This window comes from Mauremys reevesii, linkage group 6 (genome assembly GCF_016161935.1).
Source record: "Mauremys reevesii isolate NIE-2019 linkage group 6, ASM1616193v1, whole genome shotgun sequence".
Classification (NCBI taxonomy): domain Eukaryota; kingdom Metazoa; phylum Chordata; order Testudines; family Geoemydidae; genus Mauremys; species Mauremys reevesii.
The window spans coordinates 48,277,694-48,302,167 of NC_052628.1; the positions used below are offsets into that span (position 1 = coordinate 48,277,694).

Sequence of the window (24,474 nt, forward strand, 5' to 3'; positions counted from 1 at the left end):
GGTGCTAAAGGTACATTCAAAAAAGACAAGGCCATTGCAGAGAAATGAATGAATTTTTTGCATTGGTGTTCACTGCAGAGGATGTGGGGGAGATTCCCACACAGGAGCCATTCTTTTAGGTGACAGATCTAAGGACCTATCCCAGATTGAGGTGTCAATAAAGGAGATTTTGGAACAAATTGATAAATTAAACAGAAATAAGTCACAAGACTCAGATGGTATTTACCCAAGAGTGCTGAAGGAACTCAAATATGAAATTGCAGATTTTTAAAATAGGCTCCAGCATTGATCCTGACAATAACAGATCAGTAAACCTAACATCAGTAACAGGCAAATTGGTTGAAACTATAGTAAAGAAGAGAATTATCTGACACATAGATGAACACAATATGTTGTGGAAGAGTCAACACGGTTTTGTAAAGTGAAATCATTTCTCAGCCATCTGTTAGAATTCTTTGAGTGTGTCAATAAGAATGTGGAACAGGGTGAACCAGTGGATATAGTGTACTTGGACTTTCAGAAAGCCTTTGACAAGGTCCCACACCAAAGGCTCTTAAGCAAAGAGTAAAAAGAGAAGGGCCTCTCATGGGTTAGCAATGGGTTAAAAGATAGAAATAAAGGGTAGGAATAAACAGTCTGTTTTCGTAGTGAAGAGAGGTAAATAGTGTGGTCCTCAAGGATTTGTACTGGGACCAGTGCTGTTCAACATATTCATAAAATGATCTAGAAAAAGGGGTAAACAGTGAAGTGGCAAAGTTTGCAGACAATATAAAATTACTCAAGATAGTTAAGTCCAAAGCTGATTGTGAAAATTACAAAGGGATCTCACAAAACGAGGTGATGGGCAACAAAATGGCAAATGAAATTCAGTGTTGATAAGTGCAAAATTTGGAAAAAATCATCCCAGCTAGACATACAAAATTATGCATTCTAAATTAGCTGTTACCACTCAAGAAAAATCTTGGAGTAATTGTGGATAGTTCTCTGAAAACATCCACTCAATGTGCAGTGGCAGTCAAAAAACTAATAGAATATTAGGAACCATTAGGATAGGAATAGATAATAATCCAGAAAATATCATAATGCAATTATATAAATCCATGGTACGTTCACCCCTGGAATATCGCATATAGTTTTGGTCACCCATCTCAAAAAAAAAATAAATTGGAAAACTTACAAAGAAAAGCAACAAAAATGAATAGATGTATGGAACAGCTTCCATATGAGGAGAGATTAAAAAGACTGAGACTGTTCATCTTGAAAGAATATGGTAGAGGTCTATGAAATCATGAATGGTATGGAGAAAGTAAATAAGGAAGTGTTATTTACGCCTGGGCATAACACAAGAGCCATGGGTCACCCAATGAAATTAATAGGCAGCAGGTTTAAAACAAACAAAAGGAAGTATTACTTCACACAACACACATTCATCCTGAGGAATTCATTGCCAAGGGTTGTTGTGAAGGCCAAAAGTGTAGCTGGGTTCAAAAAAGAATTGGATAAGTTCATGAAGGATAGGTCCATCAGTGGCTGTTAGCCAAGATGGTCAGGGACGTAACCTCTGCACTGGATGTCCCTAAGCCTATGATTGCCAGAAGCAGGGGCTGGACTACTTAATAATTGTATTGCTCTTTTCATTTCTTCTGACACATCTGGCACTGGCCACTGTCGAAAGATAGGATACCGAGCTAGATAGACCATTGGTCTGACCCAGTATGGCCATTCTAATGCTGCAGTAGTGGTTTGTAAAATAGTGTTTTGCACCATTATTACTGTAGTAATGTAGTGTGGGGATGGAAGGATAAATTTCTAATCATATTAGAAAATACAACCTTTTCAAGCACAGAGTCAACATTCTTATGAAATTAAGGGAATTCCCACTAGTGTCACACTGTACATGGAGCAACAAAAGTGGATATCCTATTAAATGGTTTCTTCAAAGAATTATTATTAGAAGTAAATAATTTTCTTTTTAAGCTGCTGCTTCTTCCCCTCAGAAAAATAACTTTATTATGTAGAAGGCATATTAAATACTGAGAACATACCCTTTGTATATACATCTCATACATACATCATTGTAAAACATACTGTCAGTTAAATAAGCACTCCATCTCAAGAGTGTATTTAACAGCTGTTTTGCATTTTCCAGGGTGACAAAGAAAGGGTAATGATAATTACTGGACCCAACATGGGTGGAAAGAGCTCCTATATAAAACAAGTTGCACTGATCACGATCATGGCACAGATTGGTTCCTATGTTCCTGCAGAGGAGTCCACAGTTGGAATTGTGGATGGTATTTTTACCAGGTAATCTATCAGAACTTCTTTTATGTTCTGGGGGTGGAATGGAATTACTGTAGTACAATTTTTTGCACTGCTGATTATAGTTTCATTATTTAACTTGGGGCTACATATGCAATTATATTTTTCAAAATTATGTTATTTTTAAATGAATTGTCCACTTTCTGGTTTCTTACCCCTCAATAAAACATCTGGCCAAAATGTCTAAACCTGAATGCCTAAAGTCTGAATCTTTAAACAGAATCTTTCTGGCTTAATTTTTAAAGATGGTAGGCAGTTGCTACTTGCACTGAAGTGAATGGTAGCAGGAAATGCTCAGCATATCTGAAAATCATGCCAAGTACAGTGGTATCTAACTGTAGACTGTCAAGTTTGAAAATTTTGTCCCACATATTTTATGTGTTATCCTTGAGCCTTACCTCATTTATTAATCATTCCAGTTCAACTTGCACAAAATGTCAGATTTGTTTAAAAAACAGTGCTGAATAAAGATGTAAGAATATTAACAAACCCCAAATTTTTGTATTTTGTAGCTGTAATAGATTCTAGAAAACATCCTGCTGTGATTTTCCCCTTTTCCCACCACCACCCCATGTCTTCCTCTCTTTTTGGTTCTCTCTCACACACTGCAAAAAGGTCAGATTGCTGAAGCCATTTGAATTTAAATTTCAAAAATAACATATTCCTCTGAGAGAGGTCTCTTCTATATAAACTCTTCTACAGTGCCCATTACTGTGGCATTTGAGTACCTTTTAGAGTTAGGGAAAAAAGGGGTCTCTGTAATCTCTCAGTAATAATTTTATTGTATAAAAATGCAACATTTTTATACATCTCATTGTTTTCATAGTTGGAAGGAACAACATATCGTATGATACACTTTCATGCCAAGCAATCTAAGGAATTTAGAAAACAATTTGTTACCTTACTAGATGTTAATTGGAGTTGAAACATCAAAATAGCTATTAGCTGTCTTTTTCCTACCTGTTTTCTCGTACTTAGAAACCTAAGGTCAAACTGTGTTATTAATCAACCGAATAAGCCTTTGTTGATGGGAAATGGAAATTTGTAAGGTATGTTATTTATTGCATTGGTAACGACATTCCATTTAGAGAAAGTTTTAAAGATAATTTTTGGCTTCCTGCATAAAGATAGCTGAACGTACTATGACAAAGTTCCTCCTCTACCTTGGTGAGTCCTGCACTTATTGGCGGATTTTCTCACCTCACAGATTCACCATGTGGGTCAGGAAACAGCCCAGAGACCTTCCCCTCCGGTAGAAACCACAGTCCAGGTCAATTCCTCCTGTGTTTGATCAGGAGTTGGGAGGTTTGGGAGGAACCCGGGCCCACCCTCTACTCCGGGTTCCAGCCCAGAGCCCTGTGGACTACAGCTGTCTAGAGTGCCTCCTGGTACAGCTGTGTGACAGCTGCAACTCCCTGGGCTACTTCCCCATGGCCTCCTCCCAACACCTTCTTTATCCTCACCAGAAGACCTTTCTCCTGGTGCCTGATAATGCTTGCACTCCTCAGTCTTCCAGCAATGTCTTCTCACTCTTGCTCCCAGCTCCTCGCATGCATGCCACAAACTGAAGTGAAGTCCTTTTTAAACTCAGGTGCCCTGATTAGCTAGCCTGTCCTAATTGATTCTAGCAGTTTCTTAATTGGCTCCAGGTGTCTTAATTATCCTGCCTGTCTTAATTGGTTCTAGCAGGTTCCTAATTACTCTAGTTCAGCCCCTTCTCTGGTCACTCAGGGAACAGAAAACTACTCATCCAGTGACCAGTATATTTGCCCTCTACCAGACTGCTGTACCCCACTGGTCTGGGTCTGTCACAGTACCAACCTTTTTATTAGAGAGACATGGTGGGTGAAATATTGTAGAACCTCAGAGTTATGAACATGTCAGAAATGGAGGTTGTACGTAACTCTGAACAAAACGTTATGGTGGTTCTTTCAAAAGTTTACGACTGAACATTGATTTAATATAGCTTTGAAACTTTATTATGCAGAAGAAAAATGCTGCTTTTAACCATCTTAATTTAAATGAAACAAGCACAGAAACAGTTTTCTTACCTTGTCAATCTTTTTTAAACTTTACCTTTTATTTTTTTTAGAAGTTTACATTTAACACATGTACTGTATTTGCTTTTTTGGGCGGGGGGGGGGGGCTCTGTTTTGCATGATTGCATACTTCCAGTTTCAAATGAAGTGTGTGGTTGACCGGTCAATTCTTAACTTTGGTGTTTGTAACTCTGAGGTTCTACTGTAATATCTTTTACTGGACCAACTTCTGTTGGTGAGTGAGGGCTTGGCTACACTTACAAATTTGCAGCGCTGCAGCAGGGTGTGAAAACACACCCTCTGCAGCGCTGCAAATGGGCGCGCGCCCGCGCCAGTGTGTCCAAGCCCCCAGCGCTGGGGCCCCCCAGCGCTGTCCGCTATTCCCCACAGGGAGGGAGGGCTGGGAGACAGCTGGGAGTGTTTTCGCTGGCGCTGGCGCTGGCTTTATACGCTTTTAGCGCGCGCTGCTGCAGCGGCTGCGCTGCGCGCAGCTGAAATGCAAGTGTAGCCAAAGCCAGAGACAACTTTCAAGCTTATATAGAGCTCTTCTTCAGGTCTGGGAAGTGTACTCAGAGAGTTAGAGCTAAATACAAGGTGGAACAGATTGTTTAGCATAAGTAGTTAACAGATATTTCAAGGGAACGTTCAAGGTGAAGTGGCCTGTTGACACCACTCCAGTCATAAGGGGAAAAGGAAGGCGGGGAGGAGGTGAGAAGACAGCAAGGGGGATTGTTAGTGGGTTATAGGTTGTTGTAGTAAGCCATAAATCCAGTGTCTCTGTTCAGTCCATGAGGAGAGGGGTGCTGATATCAGGATGTCCCCCTGCTCCTGCACCGCCCCCTCCACTGTGTACCTCCTCTCCACAAAGCAGAGGAGAGGGACAGAAAGGAGGGAGCTTGCTGGAAGCTGTTGCTTCCTGTCTGAACTAGCTGATCTGCTTAAAAGGGCAACTTACTTGAAGTGGGGTCAGCGAACTTCAAGGGGCATTGCACATCTCTCTCTCACTCATGCATGCACCCCTCAGCACTTTGGAAAGTCAGAACCTGTGCAGCCATGCATGTGCTATCAGGAGGAGGGAGTGGTGTGCTATCCCTCCCTTGGTGTTATCCCGCCTCACGGGGCCCCCGTTGGAACCCCTGGCCACATGCTCATGGTCTCACCTTTTATGGAAGGTAGCCTTCCTCATGGCTATCACAGCCCAGTGGGTCTCGGAGCTTAGGGCCCTGACCTGCGACCCCCCACACATAGTCTTTCACAAGGACAAGGTGCAGCTCTGCCCAGACCCTGCATTCCTCCCTAAGGTGGTCTCTGCCTTTCACATGGGCCAGGACATCTTCCTGCCTGTCCTCTGCCCCAAACCTCATGCCTCTAATGAGGAACACTGCCTACATACGCTCGATGTGTGCAGGGCACTGGCTTTTTATCTGGATTGGACTAAGCCGTTCCGCAGTCCTCGCAACATTTTGTTGCTTCAGCCGAGCGCATGAAGGGTCAACTGATCTCCACTGTGCTTCAGCTAGGGAATCTGTGAACTCCTACCCATCTCCATCAGACATAGCTTGCAATCACCTACTGTGGAATACACATGAGCAATCACTCGAAGAAGAAAGGACAGTTACTTGTTCCATAACTGTCGTTCTTCAAGATGTGTTGCTCATGTCTATTCCACATCCTGCCCTCCTTCCCCTCTGTCGGAGTTGGTCCGGCAAGAAGGAACTGAGGGTGGGGGGAGCGCATGGCTCCCCTTATAGCGTGCTATAGAGATGCTACTCCAGGGGTCGCAGCAGCACTCCCCCTACAGGTACTGCTAGGGGAAAAACTTCCGGCACCGGTGCATGTGGCAAGAACGCTCACCTACTGTGGAATAGACATGAGCAACACATCTCGAAGAACGACAGTTATAGAACAGGTAACTGTCCTTTATTGAACATTCATGCTTTTTCTGCATTGTTACTGTTAATTCTGCCATTTCCACCTAATAGTGGACAGTGCTATTGTCAGGATTCTTTTTGTTCTTCTTCGAGTGATTGCTCCTATGCATTCCATGTAGGTGTGCGCGCTGCGCGTGCACGGCTCTCCGGAACATTTTTACCCTAGCAACTCCGGCGGGCCGGCTGGCGCCCCCTGGAGTGGCGCCGCCATGGCGCCCCTTATATACCTCAGCCGGCCCGTCCGCTCCTCAGTTCCTTCTTCCCGCCCGTGACGGCCAGTTGGAACAGTGGAGTGCTCCCTTACCTCCACAACCCTAGTGTTTCTCCATAGTTCTAGTGTAGATAGTGTTAGTAGTTAGTTGAGTTCTTGTTATAGTTGTATATATATAGTGTATAGTGTTAATAGTTAGGGAATTAGAGGGTTTACCCCTCTTCTTCCGCCCCGGTGCGGGCTTATGCCCGGAGCACCGGGTTTCAAGCCCTGTGCGGCTTGCCAGCGGCCCATGCCGGTTAGCGACCCGCACGACTCTTGTCTCCGCTGCCTCGGAGAGTCGCATCGGCCAGATAAGTGCTCTATTTGCATAGCCTTTAAGCCTCGTACGAGGAAAGAGAGAGACTCTCGGCTGAAGCACTTACTGATGGAGTCTGCGCTCCAACCTCCGGCGCCAGCTCCAGCGGCACCGAAAACTGCCTCGACGAGCAGCGCTCCGGCTGCACCGAGCCGCTCCGGCACCGAGCCGGCACCAAAGACCCGGCACCGCTCCCTCTCCCCGGGGAGGAAGCACAAGGCGCCGAAGACGGCCGCCGCGAAACAGCAGCGGAAGCCGTTAGCCCAGCCGCCTCCGACGAAAACGGTGCAGGCTGAGGCAGTGCACGCGAAGTGCACCGCGCCGTTGACTCCGGCGCCGCAAAGCCCGTCGAGTCCGGCTCCACCCAGCTCCCCGGTGCCCACCAAGGAGGAGCTGAGGATCCTGTCGACGCCGGAGGCGTTCGCGACGGCGAGAGAACTGATCGAGGCGACGGCCCCGTCATATCAGCCGCCGGCACCACCGGTGCGGACATTTAAGTCCCTCGGCAAGCCAGCGATGATGCGCCCTTCATCCCCGGGCGACCGAGGCGACCGCGGCTCCAGAATCCGGACTCGATCCCGGTCCATCTCGCGGAGACGGTCACCGAGGCACCGCTCCCCATCCCGCCGGAGATCACCATCGCGACGCCACTCAGCGTCCCGACACCGGTCGCAGTCCCGGCACCGCTCTCCATCGCGCCGGCGGTCATTACGCGGCGCTCCAGGTCCCGGTCACGAAGTCACCGGCACCGCAGCAGGTCCGCGTCCAGGCACCGCGGACATCGGGACTCGCGCAGCCGTTCAAGGTCCCGCAGATCTCGCTCGAGGTCCGGTTCCCGGCACCGCCGGTCGAGCTCCCGGCGTCGCCGGTCGAGCTCCCGCCGCCGCCGCTCCCCTTCTCGGCACCGGAGATCCAGCTCCCGACGCCGCAGATCCGGCTCCTGGCACCAGAGATCCGGCTCCCGGCACCATGCGCAGCACGGGTCCCGCTCGCCACTGGGCCCCCGAGACGCCCGGCACCGACCTCCGGCACCGGAGGCTCGTCTCACGCCGGCGCTGGACGCCCGCCCAGGCACTGCCACGGCTCCACCCTGGCCCTCAAGGGAACCCTCCGTAGCCTCACCTCAAGGCAGTGCGGTGGACTTCAGAGCCGGTTCCATTCCGCCGGATCATGGACCCCAGTATTGGGGACATTGGGTACCCTGGGCGCAATATGAACAGGGGCCTCCCCTGCCACCCAGGCAGCCGGGCTCGGCACTGTCGGTACCAGTGGCCACCGTCAGTAGAGCCCCCCCGTCTCCACCGACGCAAGCCGCCGCCCACAGCCCATCTTTGGGGCAGGACTCGCTGCCACCAGATCGCCAGGCGGGGGAGCACCAACAGGAGGAGGTGCTGCCGGGCCACTCCTCGTCGTCCTCTCCCGATGAGGTGGTAGCAGGGGCCTCGCCATCAGGGCCCCCGCCTATTGACCTCAGGGCACACCAGGACCTTCTCAGAAGGGTGGCAAAAGCCATTAATTTGCCCATAGAGGAGGTCCAAGAGGTCGAGGACCCGATTACGGATGTTGTGGGAGATGAGGCCCCTGTCAGAGTGGCGCTCCCGTTTATCCGCACCATTCAGAAGAACAGTGCCACTATCTGGCAGTCGCCTTCCTCCGTTGCCCCCACGGCGCGAGGCGTCGAAAGGAAATATTCCGTCCCGCCCCAGGGATACGAATACTTGTATGTACACCCCACCCCGGACTCGCTGGTGGTCCAGTCGGTCAATGACCGCGAGCGGCACGGACAACCTGCCGCTGCGCCGAAGTCCAAAGACGCCCGGCGCATGGACTTATTAGGGCGTAAAATCTATTCGGCGGGAGGTCTCCAACTCCGCATCGCCAACCAGATGGCCCTGTTATCTAGATACACTTTTAATATCTTGGGGTGCCTCGCAAAATTCACGGAGCTAACCCCTCAGGACTTCCGCCCCGAATTCTCAGCGCTGCTGGAGGAGGGCAAGTTAGCCTCCAGAACCCTGATTAAAGCGGCCGTGGACGCAGCAGACTCAGGGGCTCGAACGGTAGCATCCGGGGTGACGATGCGCCGCATTGCGTGGCTACAGTCTTCCACCCTCCCACCTGAGGTCCAGTACACCCTCCAAGACCTCCCGTTTGACACGCAGGGGCTGTTTTCTGAGAAAACGGATGCCAGAATTCAGTCCCTAAAGGATGGGAGGGTTGCGATACGAACGCTAGGTATGCACACGCCGGCCACGCAGAGGCGTTCGTTCCGTCACCAGCCCTACCGACCCTTCAACCAGGCCAGGGCTCGGCCGTTTAACAACCGCCGAACGGCCCCCTTCCGCCATAGACCGTTGGGGGGGCGGCGCAACCAGGCGCAGAACTCGTCCAAGGCCCCACAAGCTCAAAAGCCGGCCTTTTGACGGGACGCCCGAGGACGGCCTATCACTCTCCCTCCAGGATCCATCCCTTTTGTTTTCCAGTCGCCTTGCCCGCTTCCTTCCGGCGTGGTCTGCTATAACATCGGACAGCTGGGTCCTCAGCACCATCCAGCATGGCTACCGCCTACAGTTTATTTCACCCCCCCCCTCCCACCCACCTTCCCCGTCCCTCTTCAGGGACCCCTCTCACGAGCAAGTCCTCATACAGGAGGTGCAGTCTCTGTTGAGCGTGGGTGCCATCGAGGAGGTGCCTCCCTGCAGGCGGGGCAGGGGATTCTACTCCAGATATTTCCTCATCCCCAAGGCGAAAGGAGGTCTTCGTCCCATCTTAGACCTCCGGGAGCTGAACAGATACCTCTGCAAGCTCAAGTTTCGGATGGTAACCTTGGGGACCATTATCCCTTCCTTGGATCCGGGAGACTGGTTTGCCGCCCTCGACATGAAGGATGCTTACTTTCATGTGGCGATTTACCCCCCCCCACAGACGCTTCCTGCGCTTCACGGTCAACGAGACCCACTACCAGTTTGCGGTGTTACCCTTCGGCCTCTCCACTGCCCCGAGGGTGTTCACCAAGTGCATGGCGGTCGTAGCCGCAGCTCTCCGTCGTCGCAGAATCCATGTATACCCATATCTCGACGACTGGTTGATCCGTGGACGCTCTCAAGACCTGGTGACAGCTCAGGTCTCAGAGATACTGCACCTGTTCTGGTCTCTCGGCCTCCTCGTCAACACCGAGAAGTCCCAATTACTTCCGGCACAGCGCTTGGAGTTCATAGGAGCGGTCCTCGACTCCAACCTCGCCAGGGCCTGCCTCCCTCGTTCTCGGCACGAGACGATGGTCTCGCTCATCCGCACCCTACAAGCCTTCCCTTCCACGACGGCCCGGTCCTGCCTCCGCCTGTTGGGGCACATGGCCGCGTGCACCTTTGTGACCGCGAACGCGAGGCTGAGGCTTCGTCCGTTCCAGATGTGGCTGACGTCGGTGTACCGTCCTCACCGCGACCCTATAGATATGGTGGTCACGGTCTCAGACCCCACTCTCCAGACGCTCACCTGGTGGCTGCATCCGGAGGTGGTCTGCGCCGGGGTTCCGTTCCGCCCCCCTCGCCCGTCGGTCACCCTGACCACAGACGCTTCGGCGCTTGGATGGGGGGCTCACATGGGAGACCTGCACACTCAGGGTCTCTGGTCGGCCCAGGAGCTCTCCCTACACATCAACGTACGGGAGTTGAGAGCGATCCGCTTGGCCTGTCTCGCCTTTCTTCCACACCTCCGGGACCGCTGCGTTGCGATATACACGGACAACACGGCGGCCATGTTCTATCTGAACAAACAGGGCGGGGCCCGATCCTCCCCGCTGTGCAAGGAGGCGATGCTCCTATGGGACCTGTGCGTGACCCACTCGATTCGCCTCGAAGCGTTCTTTCTACCAGGAGTGCAGAACACGCTGGCCGACCGTCTGAGCAGGTCCTTCGCCTCCCACGAGTGGTCCCTTCGCCCCGATGTGGCCCACACCATCTTCCAAAGGTGGGGATTTCCCCAAATAGACCTGTTTGCCTCCAGGACCAACAGGAAGTGCCACAGGTTCTGTTCGTACCAGGGTCGGGCTCCGGACTCCATCTCCGATGCGTTCCTCATGCCCTGGACGGGTCCCCTTCTATACACGTTCCCTCCGTTCCCGCTAGTCCACCGAGTACTGCTCAAGCTGCGGAGGGACAAGGCCCGCGTCATACTCGTCGCTCCGGCCTGGCCGAGGCAGCACTGGTATACCCTGCTCCTCGAGCTCTCGATCCGGGATCCCATTCCCCTACCGTTATGGCCGGACCTCATCTCTCAGGACCTCGGCAGGCTTTGTCAGCCGAACCTGCAGTCGCTGCATCTTACAGCCTGGTTCCTGAGTGGTTGTCCGACGCAGAGAGGAGCTGTTCCGCGGCGGTGCAGCAAGTTCTGCTTGAAAGCAGAAAACCCTCCACACGCTCTACCTACCTCGCGAAGTGGAAACGCTTTGCCCTTTGGTGCGATCAGCAAGGTCTTAACCCCTTCTCGACCCCTATCCAGACGGTCCTCGACTACCTCTGGTTCCTGAAAGGCCAAGGTCTCGCGATCTCGTCCCTCAGGGTACACCTGGCGGCACTTTCGGCCTTTCGGCCCGCTGTAGATGGTCGCTCCGTGTTTTCCAACCCCATGGTTGCCCGCTTCCTCAAGGGGTTGGACCGCCTCTACCCGCAAGTGCGTCCGCCTGCTCCAACGTGGGATCTGAACCTGGTTCTCACCCAGCTGATGCGCCCGCCCTTCGAGCCCCTGGCCACCTGCTCTCTGCTCCATCTCACCTGGAAGACGGCCTTCCTCGTGGCAATCACATCCGCCAGACGAGTCTCCGAACTCCGCGCCCTGACGGCGGGTCCCCCATATACCGTCTTCCACGGGGACAAAGTGCAGCTTCGGCCACATCCGGCCTTCCTCCCAAAGGTGGTGTCAGCCTTTCACCTTAATCAGGAGATCTTCCTCCCGGTCTTCTTTCCAAAGCCGCACGCCTCACCTCGTGAGCAGCAGCTCCACACCCTGGACGTCCGTAGGGCCCTCGCCTTTTACATCGACCGGACTAAGTCCTTCCGGCGTTCCTCCCAGCTCTTTGTCGCAATGGCGGAGCGCATGAAAGGCGAGCCTGTTTCCTCTCAACGGATTTCAGCCTGGGTGACATCCTGCATTAGGGAGTGCTACGAGCTTGCTCGCGTCCCCCCGTGCCGACTCACCGCACACTCGACGAGGGCGCACGCCTCGTCAGCCGCCTTCCTGGCCCACGTTCCCATCCAGGACATTTGTAGAGCGGCCACCTGGTCTTCCGTCCACACCTTCGCTTCCCATTATGCGTTGGTACAGCAGTCCCGAGACGACGCAGCCTTCGGCTCTGCGGTGCTACACTCCGCCACGTCTCATTCCGACCCCACCGCCTAGGTAAGGCTTGGGAATCACCTACATGGAATGCATAGGAGCAATCATTCGAAGAAGAAAAGACGGTTACTCACCTGTAGTAACTGGTGTTCTTCGAGATGTGTTGCTCCTATCCATTCCAGACCCGCCCTCCTTCCCCACTGTCGGAATAGCCGGCAAGAAGGAACTGAGGAGCGGACGGGCAGGCTGAGGTATATAAGGGGCGCCATGGCGGCGCCACTCCAGGGGGCGCCAGCCGGCCCGCTGGAGTTGCTAGGGTAAAAATGTTCCGGAGAGCCGTGCACGCGCGGCGCGCACACCTACATGGAATGCATAGGAGCAATCACTCGAAGAAGAACAAAAAGACTTGGAAACAGTTATTGCCATTTTTGACATGGAGTGCTACTCTCTCCTCCCCTTTTGTCTACTCGATCCATCCTAAATAGGTTATAACCATTGATTTTTACATTCCAATTGTGCACATCGTACTACCAGGTTTCAATAATGCCATCTAGATTGAATTTATGCTCATAAATGAGCAATTCCTCTTGTTTGTTACCCAGGCTCCTAACATTGGTGTGTAGACAATTAAATAATTTCTTTTCTTCATGTCGCTTGGTTCCTTGATTAATTTTGTTAACAACATCTTGATTCTGTGCTAAATGAGTAATCATATCTTCCCTCTTTTTATCCTCCATGTTTGTTGTTAGTTAGCACCCTCCTAACTATGCTAGCCAGCCTGTTCCCCTTCTACTGAGGTGGAGGCCATCCAGACTGTATAGCCGCCTTGCCCTCTCCACAAAACCAAACCCTTCAGTTATACTTTTAGCTTTTTAGGGCAGGAACTGTCCATTTAGTGTGTGTTGGTATGGTGCTTGTCACCATGTTGTCTAACCTGATTATGGCCCTGCTAATATATAAATAGTAAATAATAAAAACATGGATGTCCCATGATCTTGTACAGTATTACTACAATTTATAGTATGGATCGGACCTAACTGTTTTCTAAATATGTCCTGTAGGCAGCCTTGGATATGTTTGAAAATTGGGCTCATTACTTACAATATTACACAGTAGTGTTTACTTTCTGAAATATTAGCAGTGGTTGGATTCAGTAATGAAACTGCAACAAAGAATCCTGTGGCACCTTATGTAATGAAACTGATATGCTTCCCAGCACTTGTTTGAAATTTTGAATTTGTCTAATTTTTGTGTCTGAATATGTGTCTTTAGGGCCTGATTTCAAAATTTGGTGCATACAAATTGGCACCCAACTTGTATTTATGAAACTGTATGCACAAATTATGTATATCTGTGCGCATGTGACCATTTACCTGAATAACTGCACAGTTGTGGTAATTGTGCTAATCATGTGGTAATTGCAGTTCCTGAAGGTAAGTAGGAATCGCCTCTGTGAGATGAATAGGAGAGCCCTCAGTACTTTCCTGTAGTCCTCCATATTTGGTCTTCAATAGCCACAGGGTGGCCCTTCGTACCTGGCCTGTTTTTTTGTTCAAATCCTACTTCTCTTTCACCTAACCAGGTCGCCAGTTTTCCTGTCCTAAACGAGGAAAAGTAAAGACATTGCATATTTTGGACTTCAGGAGTGCCCTGAAAGTGTACTTTCACAGATTAGAAACTGTTGGGGAAAAGAGCCAGTTTTTGTTCTCCAGCTGCCTGAGTATGTCCAGTATTAACCTGATGCAGTATCAGAGGCTTATGAGGCTGCAGAAATTCCCTATATAAAGAGACTAAAAGGCTGTTTCACCACAGCCATGGCCATCTTCTGGGCTGGAGTGGAGAGAGAGGAGCCATTAGCAGACAGGCTTAGCAAAGCTATCACCTGGTGTTCCTTGCATTCTTTCATTAGACACTATTGCGGCTGAATATGCAAGCATTGTGGACACAGCCCATCACAGCAGATTTCTTAAAACCGTGCTTCCACAAGATGATTTGTCTTCACAAGGATTAGTTGGTTGAAAGGGTCAGAGGTTTCTGTTCATCTTCTTTCCCCTACCTCACCCTCAGGCTTTCTGTTTTAGTTCAGCCTCAGATCTCTTGCTGTTCCTCCATAGGCTGTTTCGCATAGAATACTGCTGCCCATAACCCATGTCTGCACTATCACAGACTGAGCCACAGAAAGTAAAATAGCTTGCAAATGGGAATGTAATTTGTCATTTGGCAAACTAGGTAGATTTTTAATCTTTTTGGAGAAAAACTATTGGCATAGGAATATATCACTATCATATTTATTTTTGTGACTGCCTTAGTTTATTCTCCTTTAATAGGTGATGCTACTAAAAAATTAGCTATTTGGGGGAAGGGTTGTTTTTGGAATGACTGTCTGAAGATTAATATACAAGAAGACGACCAACATTGCTACCCCTAGCTATCTTTAAAAATCAGTGCTTTTTTATTATGATTCCTTTTTGTAGATTTTCAGTGTGTGAATTTATATAGGTTTATTACATTAACATATTCCTACATTTCCTGTCTTGTATTCTAAGTGGTGTTTCCATGGAAATGGAAAGGTTGCTACTACAGTTATTCTTTTGGTTATATTTAGCAGTTATGTATTATAGCTTCTGTAAATTGACTTTAAATACTACATTATATTCAAAATTGTAAATCTGTAGAGGGAGGATTATACAATAAAGCAAATATTTTGCTTTTAGGTAAAGTGGAAATATGAGCTGTTCTTCTGCATTATTAAGCATATAGACACAAATCCCATGCTCAGTACCCAGCCCAAGTATTTCATATAGGTGCTGGGAATTTCCATATTGGAAGGGGGAGGGGAAAGAATCCTTCTTCCAGATAATACATTAGGAGCAATGCTGTTCCACAGAGTCAGCGAGAGCCAGAGTGGCATATCCTGAATTCCCCTGCTTTATCTCACCCACAATCTATTATTTTAAATGGCTGTTCTGGAACACCCTAAGAAAATGTCCTGGGTAGTTTCCCAAAATCCTGCCCCTTCCTTTGTGCAGTAAAACTGCGCCAGTTCCACTGCTATGATATTGTCCTCATCTTCAGAGGAGGATGCAGCATTTGCCTTATGAAGTGCAGAATACAAAGAGTACTCCATATTTTAGTGCACTAGCCTCACTGGTTATGCATCAGTGGTTGCATGAAGTGAGACACCAAAAATATACCATATCCTATATATTAAAACTATTTGTAGAACACATGGCTTTTATCTCTTACATTTATTAAAGTGCATGTATAAAACAGTCTTCACTTGCATGCCCACACAAATTATGCATGAGCCAAAGTATACACATACATTTAAAATGTAGTTTCAGTAACTTTAATTTCTATTGAATTGGTTAACACAGCTTTATTATTGGAGGGGTGAATAAATGAAAATTTGAGGATATTTTAATGATTGCCTTTCTTTTTTATTTTCCACTTGTGCAATACAAAGGGGAATACTTTCAAGTGATCATAGTTTGAAACTAAACCTGTTGTATTGACGGTAAGATTTTCAGAGGGATGCCCAACTTCCATTGACTTAAGTGGGAGGTGAGTGGTTAAATCCCTGAGGTTTGTTTGAAAATCCCAACCTATAATCTTTCATGTAGCAAATGGATTAATTTTTGGTTCAAAATAACCCTTGATTCATATTAGTCTTTATAAGATTAATGTACGCTTTCGTGCACTGGTCACTCAGATGCTGAAACTGCAAGATATTTTAAAGAGTAACTCGTATGTGTGTGCGTGCATGCTTATGAAAGATACCCTACTCACAGCAGTGAAAACTAAAGTATCCTATTTACCTGCAGAGAGAGGTATAATAAAAGCAGCAGCTGTGTAAGGATCCCAACACTGCTCCAGCATATGTGCCACAATGCTGTCAAAGAAGATAATCCTATAGGTGTGAGAGCTTAGTTCAGTATCCATAGTCAAGAATGATGATTATTTTGATGTAGACTTTGTCTGCTAGGACCTGTAGTGAGATCTCCAATCCATTTCTCATAGACCATTGAACAGCTGTCAGATAGTCTTATTGTTATTATCAACCTGATCAAGATTCAAGTCACAAAATTTGAGAGTAATGAGTTTAATAGTTTAAAGGTAAGAGTATGCTCAAGTAAACAATCCAATTAATAGTTCCAATTACTGAAGGCCCTGGAGTGGAAATTTTAAATTAAAAATGTGTTTCTTGGAAACACAGATTATCAACATAAGGATTAATCCAAGGGGAATGGAGGACTATGGGGACTGGTAAAGGGATAAAAATATCTTTCCCCTCTAAGTCACCTACCTATCTATTTCCATGTTAAAATAAATTCCATTGGATTTATTTCTGTGACTAGACATACTGTGAATAAGTATATCTGATCACTGAAATAAATAAGGTTTTGCATTCCAGTGGGGACATATGGTACCACCCAAACTGGATTGCAACATAGGAAAGGCAGCTCCCAAATACATAAACATAATGGGGTTGCATTGGATACACTTTGAATCAAGTTACCATTGGTGGATTTGAAGACCACCTATCATAGATTGACTAGCTCAATGCTTTAGAGGTGGAGGAATAAAAATGGGCATCAGTGAGGCATAGGTACATCCTCTCTCCCGGGTCAATAGTATGTTATCTTTCTTCCTGCTGACTCTCAACTGGTCCATATAAACAGCAGTCATTGGTTCTTATGAGGGCAGAGAAATGGGTTTGGGTTATCTATTAGAATTCAAGCTTGACAGGCTATCTTAGTAAAGTCAACTTGATCCTCTTTAGGCAGCACAGGGCAATACATAGTTCTGGTGGGTTACCCGGATAACTACAATTTTATAATTCCTTTCTGATTTTTGTAAGGTCCACAGAGAGCGTGCTTCTACTTCAAATGAAATTCATCTGACTGCAGAGGGCCTGGGCATGGCTCTGTTCATCACATATTCCCTTTTTTATGATCTGCAGGTGGTAGTACTTGTGTGGTGCATAGAACTTAGTCCAAGTCATTTGTACTCGGTCCAATTTCACATCCCTCCCCCACCAAAATATGTTTTTAAATACTGAAATATTTAAGTAAATACTGATTGCTAGCTTTGTAGTTGGGCAGGAATTTCCTCTTTGCTAACTGAGCAGGTCATTTGGATGAGGGTCAAGGGATTCACTTTCCTGTAAGCACCATCATGAACATTAATGTGGAAAATTTAGCCTGTTATTGACATTGTACAAAGAGGATAGAGTTGTTTCCCATTTGGGGTGCACTGTTTGTTCTTGTTTTGTCCTGTACTGGAGTTAATGCTAGGTCCTCAGCTTAGGAAACCAAACTGGGACAAGAAGACCTAAGATGATGTAGACATTAGTTATCTTTCTGTTGGGAACAAGTTTCATTACTTGCACTGTGTGGCGTGGCTATTCCTCTCCAAAGGTAGAAGGCTAATTGGTGACCAGCTATTAGTATACAGCATTCCCAGGAAAGGACTGGTGGGTCTGTATTGAACTGAAGTGAATCCAGAGAGACATTGCTGCTGGATAACTGGTTATAACATTCAGGTTACTGTTACATGACAAAATTATTTGTAAAGTCGTGGGCTTTAATCCACATTTTATGCATGTGAGGGGAGAGGTGATACTTGGTACATTACTGTCATGTGAGCTGGAGTTCGCAGTATTGCCAGCTCTCATAAGAACATAAGTGGTCATACTGAGTCAGACCAGTGGTCCATCTAGCCCAGTATCCTGTCTTGTGACAGTGGTCTGTGCCAGATGCCCCAGAGGGAATGAACAGAACAGAGCAATTATCAAGTGATTCATTCCCCTGTCATCCAGTCCCAGCACCTGGCAGTCAGAAGCATAGGGGACATGCAACTTTATAGTAACTCTAGCAATTTAGGAGTATTGGACTTTTTTACCTGTCTCACGATGAGAGGCTGTCAGCTTATGAATTTTCTCTTATTCAAAATCGCCACCATCTCCCATTCCTGTCAGTGGGATTGTTACCCAGAGTCTTAAAACCCAAAGCGGTGGTAATCCAGGCAGTGTCAGAAATAGAATCATAGACTCATAGGACAGGAAGGGACCTTGAGAGGTCATCTAGTCCAGTCCCCTGCACTCATGGCAGGACTAAGTATTATCTAGACCATTCCTGAGAGGTGTTTGTCTAACCTGCTCTTAAAAATCCCCAATGATGGAGATTCCACAACCTCTCCAGGCAATTTATTCCAGTTCTTAACCACCCTGCCAGTTAAGAATTTTTTTCCTAATGTCCAACCTAAGCCTCCCTTCCTGCAATTTAAGCTCATTGCTTCTTGTCCTATCCTTAGAGGTTAAGAAATTTTTTTTTCTTCCTCCTCCTTGTAACAACTTTTTACATACTTGAAAACTGTTATCATGTCCCCCCTCAGTCTTCTCTTTGCCAGACTAAACAAACCCAGTTTTCTCAATCTTCCCTCATAGGTCATGTTTTCTAGACCTTTAATCATTTTTGTTGTTCTTCTCTGCACTCTCTCCAGTTTGTCCACATCCTTCCTGAAATGTGGTGCCCAGAACTGGACACAATATTCCAGTTGAGGTCTAACCAGCGCAGAGTAGAAGGGAAGAATTACTTCTTGTGTCTTGCTTACAACACTCTAATGCATCCCAGAATGATGTTCGCTTTTTTTTGCAACAGCATTACACTGTTGACTCATATTTAGCTTGTGGTCTACTATGACCCCCCAGATTCCTTTCTGCAGTAATCCTTCCTAGGCAGTCATTTCCCATTTTGTATGTGTGCAACTGACTGTTCCTTCCTAAGTGGAGTACTTTGCATTTGTCCTTATTGAATTTCATCCTATTTACTTCAGATCATTTCTCCAGTTTGTCCAGATGATTTTGAATTTTAATCCTATCCTCCAAATCACTTGCAACCCCTCCCAGCTTGGTATTTGTGACGGATTCGGTCACAGAGACTCCCTTGGGACTGTCACCTGATGTGCTGAGACTACCTCTGAGCCCGTTTTCTCTGCCAGTTTGGGCCTTTAGAACCCTGCCTTGTTGAGCCAGATACACTAATCTGCTGCAACACAGACCCAGGGTCTGACCCACACTCCCAAAGCTGCAGATTTAACTGAAAATGGTTTAGCAAGTGCTCTTGTCTCTAGCACCCAGCTCCCAGTGGGATCCATACCCCAAATAAATCCTTTTACTCATAAATTGTCCGCTCTCTATAACACTGATAGAGAGATATGCACAGTTGTTTGCTCCCCCAGGTATTAATTACTTACTCTGGGTTAATTAATAAGCAAAAGTGATTTTTTTAAATATAAAAAGTAGGATTCAAGTGCTTCCAAGTAATAACAGACAGAACAAAGTAAGTTACCAAGCAAAATAAAACAAAACACGCATGTCTAAGACTAATACAGTAGGAAACTGAATACAGATAAATCTCACCCACAGAGATGTTCTAATAAGCTTCTTGCACAGACTGGACTCCTTCCTAATCTGGGTCCAGTCCTTTTCAGACCAACATTGTGGTTTATGGCCCGGGTCCAGCAATCACTCACACCCCCGTAGTTACGGTCCTTTGTCCCAGTTACTTTCAGGCATCTCTTTGGGGTGCAGAGGCCATCTCTTGAGCCAGCTGAAAACACAATGGAGAGTTTCCAGGGCCTTTTATATTCTCCCTCTTGTGGCCGGAAACCTTTTTGTTCTTCTGTGCAAAATCACAGCAACAAGATGGAGTCTGTAGCCACCTGGGCAAGTCACATGTCCATGAATGATTCAGCTTTTTGCAGGCCGACGCCATTGTTTACATATTAGTTTGAACATTTCCAGGAAAGATCAGATGTGGATTGGTGTCTCCCAAAGTCCATTGTCAGATAAGTGTTTCTTGATTGTGCACTTACTCAGAATAGTCCTTTCTCAAGAAGCTGACCAAATGCTTTACTGATGCTACTTAGAATCAAACACATTGAGATACAAGTACATAGCCAATATTCATAACTTCAAATACAAAAATTATACACACATACAGACAGCATAATCATAATCAGCAAAATTATCTATATAGTCACAGTTCATGTCAATAACGTCACAGTATTGTCCGCAAACTTTATACATGGATTCTCTATGCCATTGTCTAAATCATTGATGAAGGTATTGAACAGAACCAGACCCAGAACTGATCCCTGCAGGACCCCACTCATTATGTCCTTCTAGCATGACTTAAACCACTGATAAGTACTCTCTGGGAACAGTTTTCCAAATAGTTTTGCACCCACCTTATAGTAGCTCCATCTAGGTTGTATTTCCCTAGTTTGTTTATAAGAAGGTCATGCGAGATAGTATCAAAAGTTTTATTTAAGTCAAGATATACCGTGTCTACCACTGTCCTCCTATCCACAAGGCTTGTTACCCTGTCAAAGAAAGCTATCAGATTGGTTTGACGTGATTTGTTCTTGACAAATCCATGCTGACTGTTACTTATCACCTTATCTTCTAGATGTCTGCAAACTGATTGCTTAATTATTTGCTCCATTATCTTTCCGGGTACAGAAGTTAAGCTGACTGGTCTGTAATTCCTCAGGTTGTCCTTATTTCCCTTTTTATAGATTGGCACTATATTTATCCTTTTCCAGTCTTCTGGAATCTCTCAATTAAAAAAAAATAGATCAATGGGAACACAACACTTCTGGCTGATGAAAGATTGATACAAGCATGCTCTTATCAAAAACTACTGTTTATTAGATTTAATCACACACAGACATAAGCAATAGGTTTAGAACATACCAAATAATTACCTAAAATCTGAGATGATATTGAGTAATTAGCAGCAGGTCAGTGATGGCCAGTCACTTCTCCGCTGGGGATATGGTGTCAAGAAAAAGTCTCTCAAGATAGCGGAGAACTGCTCCAAAGTACTCGCTGTTATCTGGTCTTTTTATAACTAATTTTTACAAACCACACTGCTCATAGTGACCCCTGCTGGGTCATCACTTCACCTAACTTCAGTAAACTACTTGTTAACAAAACATTCCTAACAATCTTAGCCTTAATAAGCCTCTATATCAAAGGTGCCCAAACTCAAGGTCTCCATCCACTTATTTTCTTTCAGTCCCATAATTTGTCGACTTTTTACTCCCCTCCCTCCGTTCTGATTAGCAGAAACAGCAAGCCTGCAGCTAGTATTTGACCTTGCCTCCAAAAGCCCTACTTGTCCAAATTAACCCTTAACTATCTGGTGTTCTGTTTTATTAATTAATAGTGGCTGACTGCACACAGTATGGCTATGATTAGCTTGGTCAAGTTCTGGGGTTACACTCCCCTCAATTCCAGGGCTGAAGCCAGCAATTATGCCGCCACTTCCCTACAATTTGTCTTCATGTGGAGGTGGGGCTGCCCTTAATAAAGTTGCCTGCCACCTCCCACTGTTTTCAGTGAGATTGAAGCCACACCCACAAGCAGAATGACTACTCCTCTATGATTCAGGGAACTGAGACAGGGCATAGGGACTGTGAGAAGCAGCAGAGGGACTGTGAAAGGTGAATATGGAGAATGAGTACTTGATGTCACTAAAAATACTAAAAGCTGCCAAGCCTCCTATAATTGGGGAAGCATTGATTGCATCCTGTGGCTTGGGTGATGTTAATATTATGTTCGGATCTGCTGCTTCCAGTCAGGCAAATTTGCCTCTGTAATGATGCTATCAGTTGATAACTTCGGAGATGACTGCATATATTTTAATAAACAATTTTCGAAGAGTTTAGGTGAAACCAGTACTTCTCAATATAAATATGTGAGAATATAGATTTGCCATCTTTTGCTAGATTTCAACAATTGTCCAGTGTAAATGGGAAGGATCCACTTCCTGAGGACTTCCTGTTTTGCTATCTGCAGACAGGACATGCTACAGGGGGAAAAGTTCTTTGAAGCTTTCCAACAATCTGTTTTTGCAGCTGAGTTAGAATTTTGGGTATTTGCACTGATGAGTTATGACAGGAAAATATAGCAGCACTGTAATTAGAATCCAGTCTATTGCACCTCGAGTCAATTGGCACGTTATTGAGTTTACTGGGCAGCTTTGGCTGCAAAGTATGCAATAGGAACTCAAATACTTGATGAGGCTGTAAAAGTTGTAAACTTTATGAAAGGTAAGGCCACCTAAATTATTAACATTATTTTATGTAAATAAATGGATACCACATTGACAGCATCTCTTGCACATTGAAAATCATTAGCTTTCATGTGGCAAAGCTTTAAATCACTTATTTAAGCTCAGAGAAGACAAGTATTTTCCATGCTGACTGTGCCTCTGCTCTTGCAGATCAGCTTTGGCTTGCTCTGAATATTCTTTCAAAGAATGGAATATGGTGTGGATTCTCAATGTTTAAAATATTTTTATCAATGACCTAGACCAGTGTTTCTCAAATGTGGCCACCAGGGGTTTTTCCTGTGGCTACAACAGCCTCTTGCACAGAGATGAGGGAGGGGGCAAAGCAGTGGCCCCTCCCTGCAGCCCTCAGGGGCGGGCTTCAGCCTCCCCCTCCCCTGGTTCAGCGAGAGGATCTGGCAGCAGACTTTAGTCCCCTCCTACCTCAGGACTCCTGAGATGGGCTTCAGGCCTCTCCTCCCCCCCAACTTCAGGGCTCTGGGTTTCAGGCCCCCCCCCCAGGGGAGCAGGGCTCTGGCTGGGGGCTCGGCTTCAGCCCAACCTGGCTCCAGCCACGGGACTCTGGGCTTCTGCAGGGCCGGCCTTACTGGGTGCTATGGTCCAGAGGCAAGAAGTGGGCTGAGCTTGGGGTCAGAGGCCATGGAAGGGAGCCTGGGCAATGGGGGGGAAGCAGTGGGGCCCAGGGGAGGTGAGGGGGGCCGGGGGCACCAAAATATAACTGTACATTATTTTTTATTATTGAGTGGGGAAAAAAACCCACATCAATCAATTACAATGATTTGGACATGCAAAATGTATATTTTTTTTCCCTAAAGTTAATTACATAAGTATTTTAGGAAAAATTGTCTGAGCGGTCATCAGCAAGAGTTGGTGGTCGCACTCTGAGGCCACCAAAAATTTGTGAGAACCCTTGATGTAGACAATTATATAAATCCTTGCTGGTAAAGTTTGTGGATTACACAAAGATGAATTGGTAATAAATAATGAGGGTGACAGGTTACTGTTAGAATGATCTAAATCAGCTGGTTAAATGGTCACAGTCCAACAAAATGTGTTTTGTTACAGCCACATGCAAGGTGACAGATGTGGAAACCAAGAATGCTGGTTATACCTTTTAGGATGAGGGACTCTGTTTTGGAAAGCAGTGATCCAGAGAAGGACATAGAATTCACTTTAGATAATTGCTGCAGTGTGAGCTGTCAGTGCAATGCTGTGTCAAAAAGGGTTTATAAGCTTCTTGGTTGTATGAAAAGGGGAATATCAAATAGAAGTAGGGAACTAGTCTTGTTTTTGTACACAGCATTGTTAAAACTGCTACCAGAATAGTGTGTGTCCAGTTCTGCTATCTGTACTTCAAGAAAGATGTGGAAATACTAGAAAGAGTACAAAGGAGGGGCTGGAAAACAAACCTTGCGACACAAGGCTTGAGGAGCTCAGCTTACTCCGCTGATTGAAGAGAAGGTTGAGAGGTGACTTGATCACTTTGTATAGGTGCCTACATATGGAAAAGATGTCTGATAGCAGAGGACATTTCAGTCTTGCAGATGAAGGCATATCAAGGTCCAGCTGGAACTTGCAATTAGACAAATTCAACCTTGAAATAAGACCCAATTTCCTAGGAGTGGAACAGTTTATTGCATGAAACGGTGGACTCACCATGCCTTGGTGTCTTTAAAGATTAGAGATCTTTCTAAAATACATGCGTTAATCAAGCTTCTTGGAGAAGTTCTGTGGCCTACATATGCAGGGGTTCAGGCTAGCCTTTGGGGTTTGTGAATCTATGAATCCCCCTGTTTATTCCCTTCCTTCATGGTCCCTAAGGAGAACAGGATTACCTGCATTGTTCTCAGCGTGCTTGTAACGCATGCAGCTCTGCATTAAATCAATTACTATAATCAAATCTTATTCTTCAGGGCTTCAGCAGGCATCAAGAAGGAATTTTTTTCCCCACTGAACAGTTGTCCAGAAGTATCCTGGGATATTTTTTTGTCTTTCTCTGAAGTATTAGAGATTGGCCATAGCTGAATATAGGACACTGGATGGGGTTGACCAGTGCTCTGATGTGGTACAGACAATCCTATCATTTAGATGCCTGGGCAGACTCTCTTGCTCATGTGCTCAGGGTCAAACTGATTGG

At 46.5% G+C, this 24,474-nt stretch overlaps 1 protein-coding gene across 3 annotated transcripts in view; it reads left to right on the plus strand.

Moving 5' to 3' along the window:
• Window positions 1-24,474, plus strand: part of MSH3 (mutS homolog 3) — a 171,690-nt gene that overhangs the window by 111,589 nt on the left and 35,627 nt on the right. For all 3 annotated transcript variants that reach the window (XM_039545119.1, XM_039545117.1, XM_039545118.1), the window contains exon 20: window positions 2,150-2,307. In XM_039545119.1, the coding sequence (XP_039401053.1) occupies window positions 2,150-2,307 (158 nt within the window). The remainder of the gene's footprint in view (window positions 1-2,149; window positions 2,308-24,474) is intronic.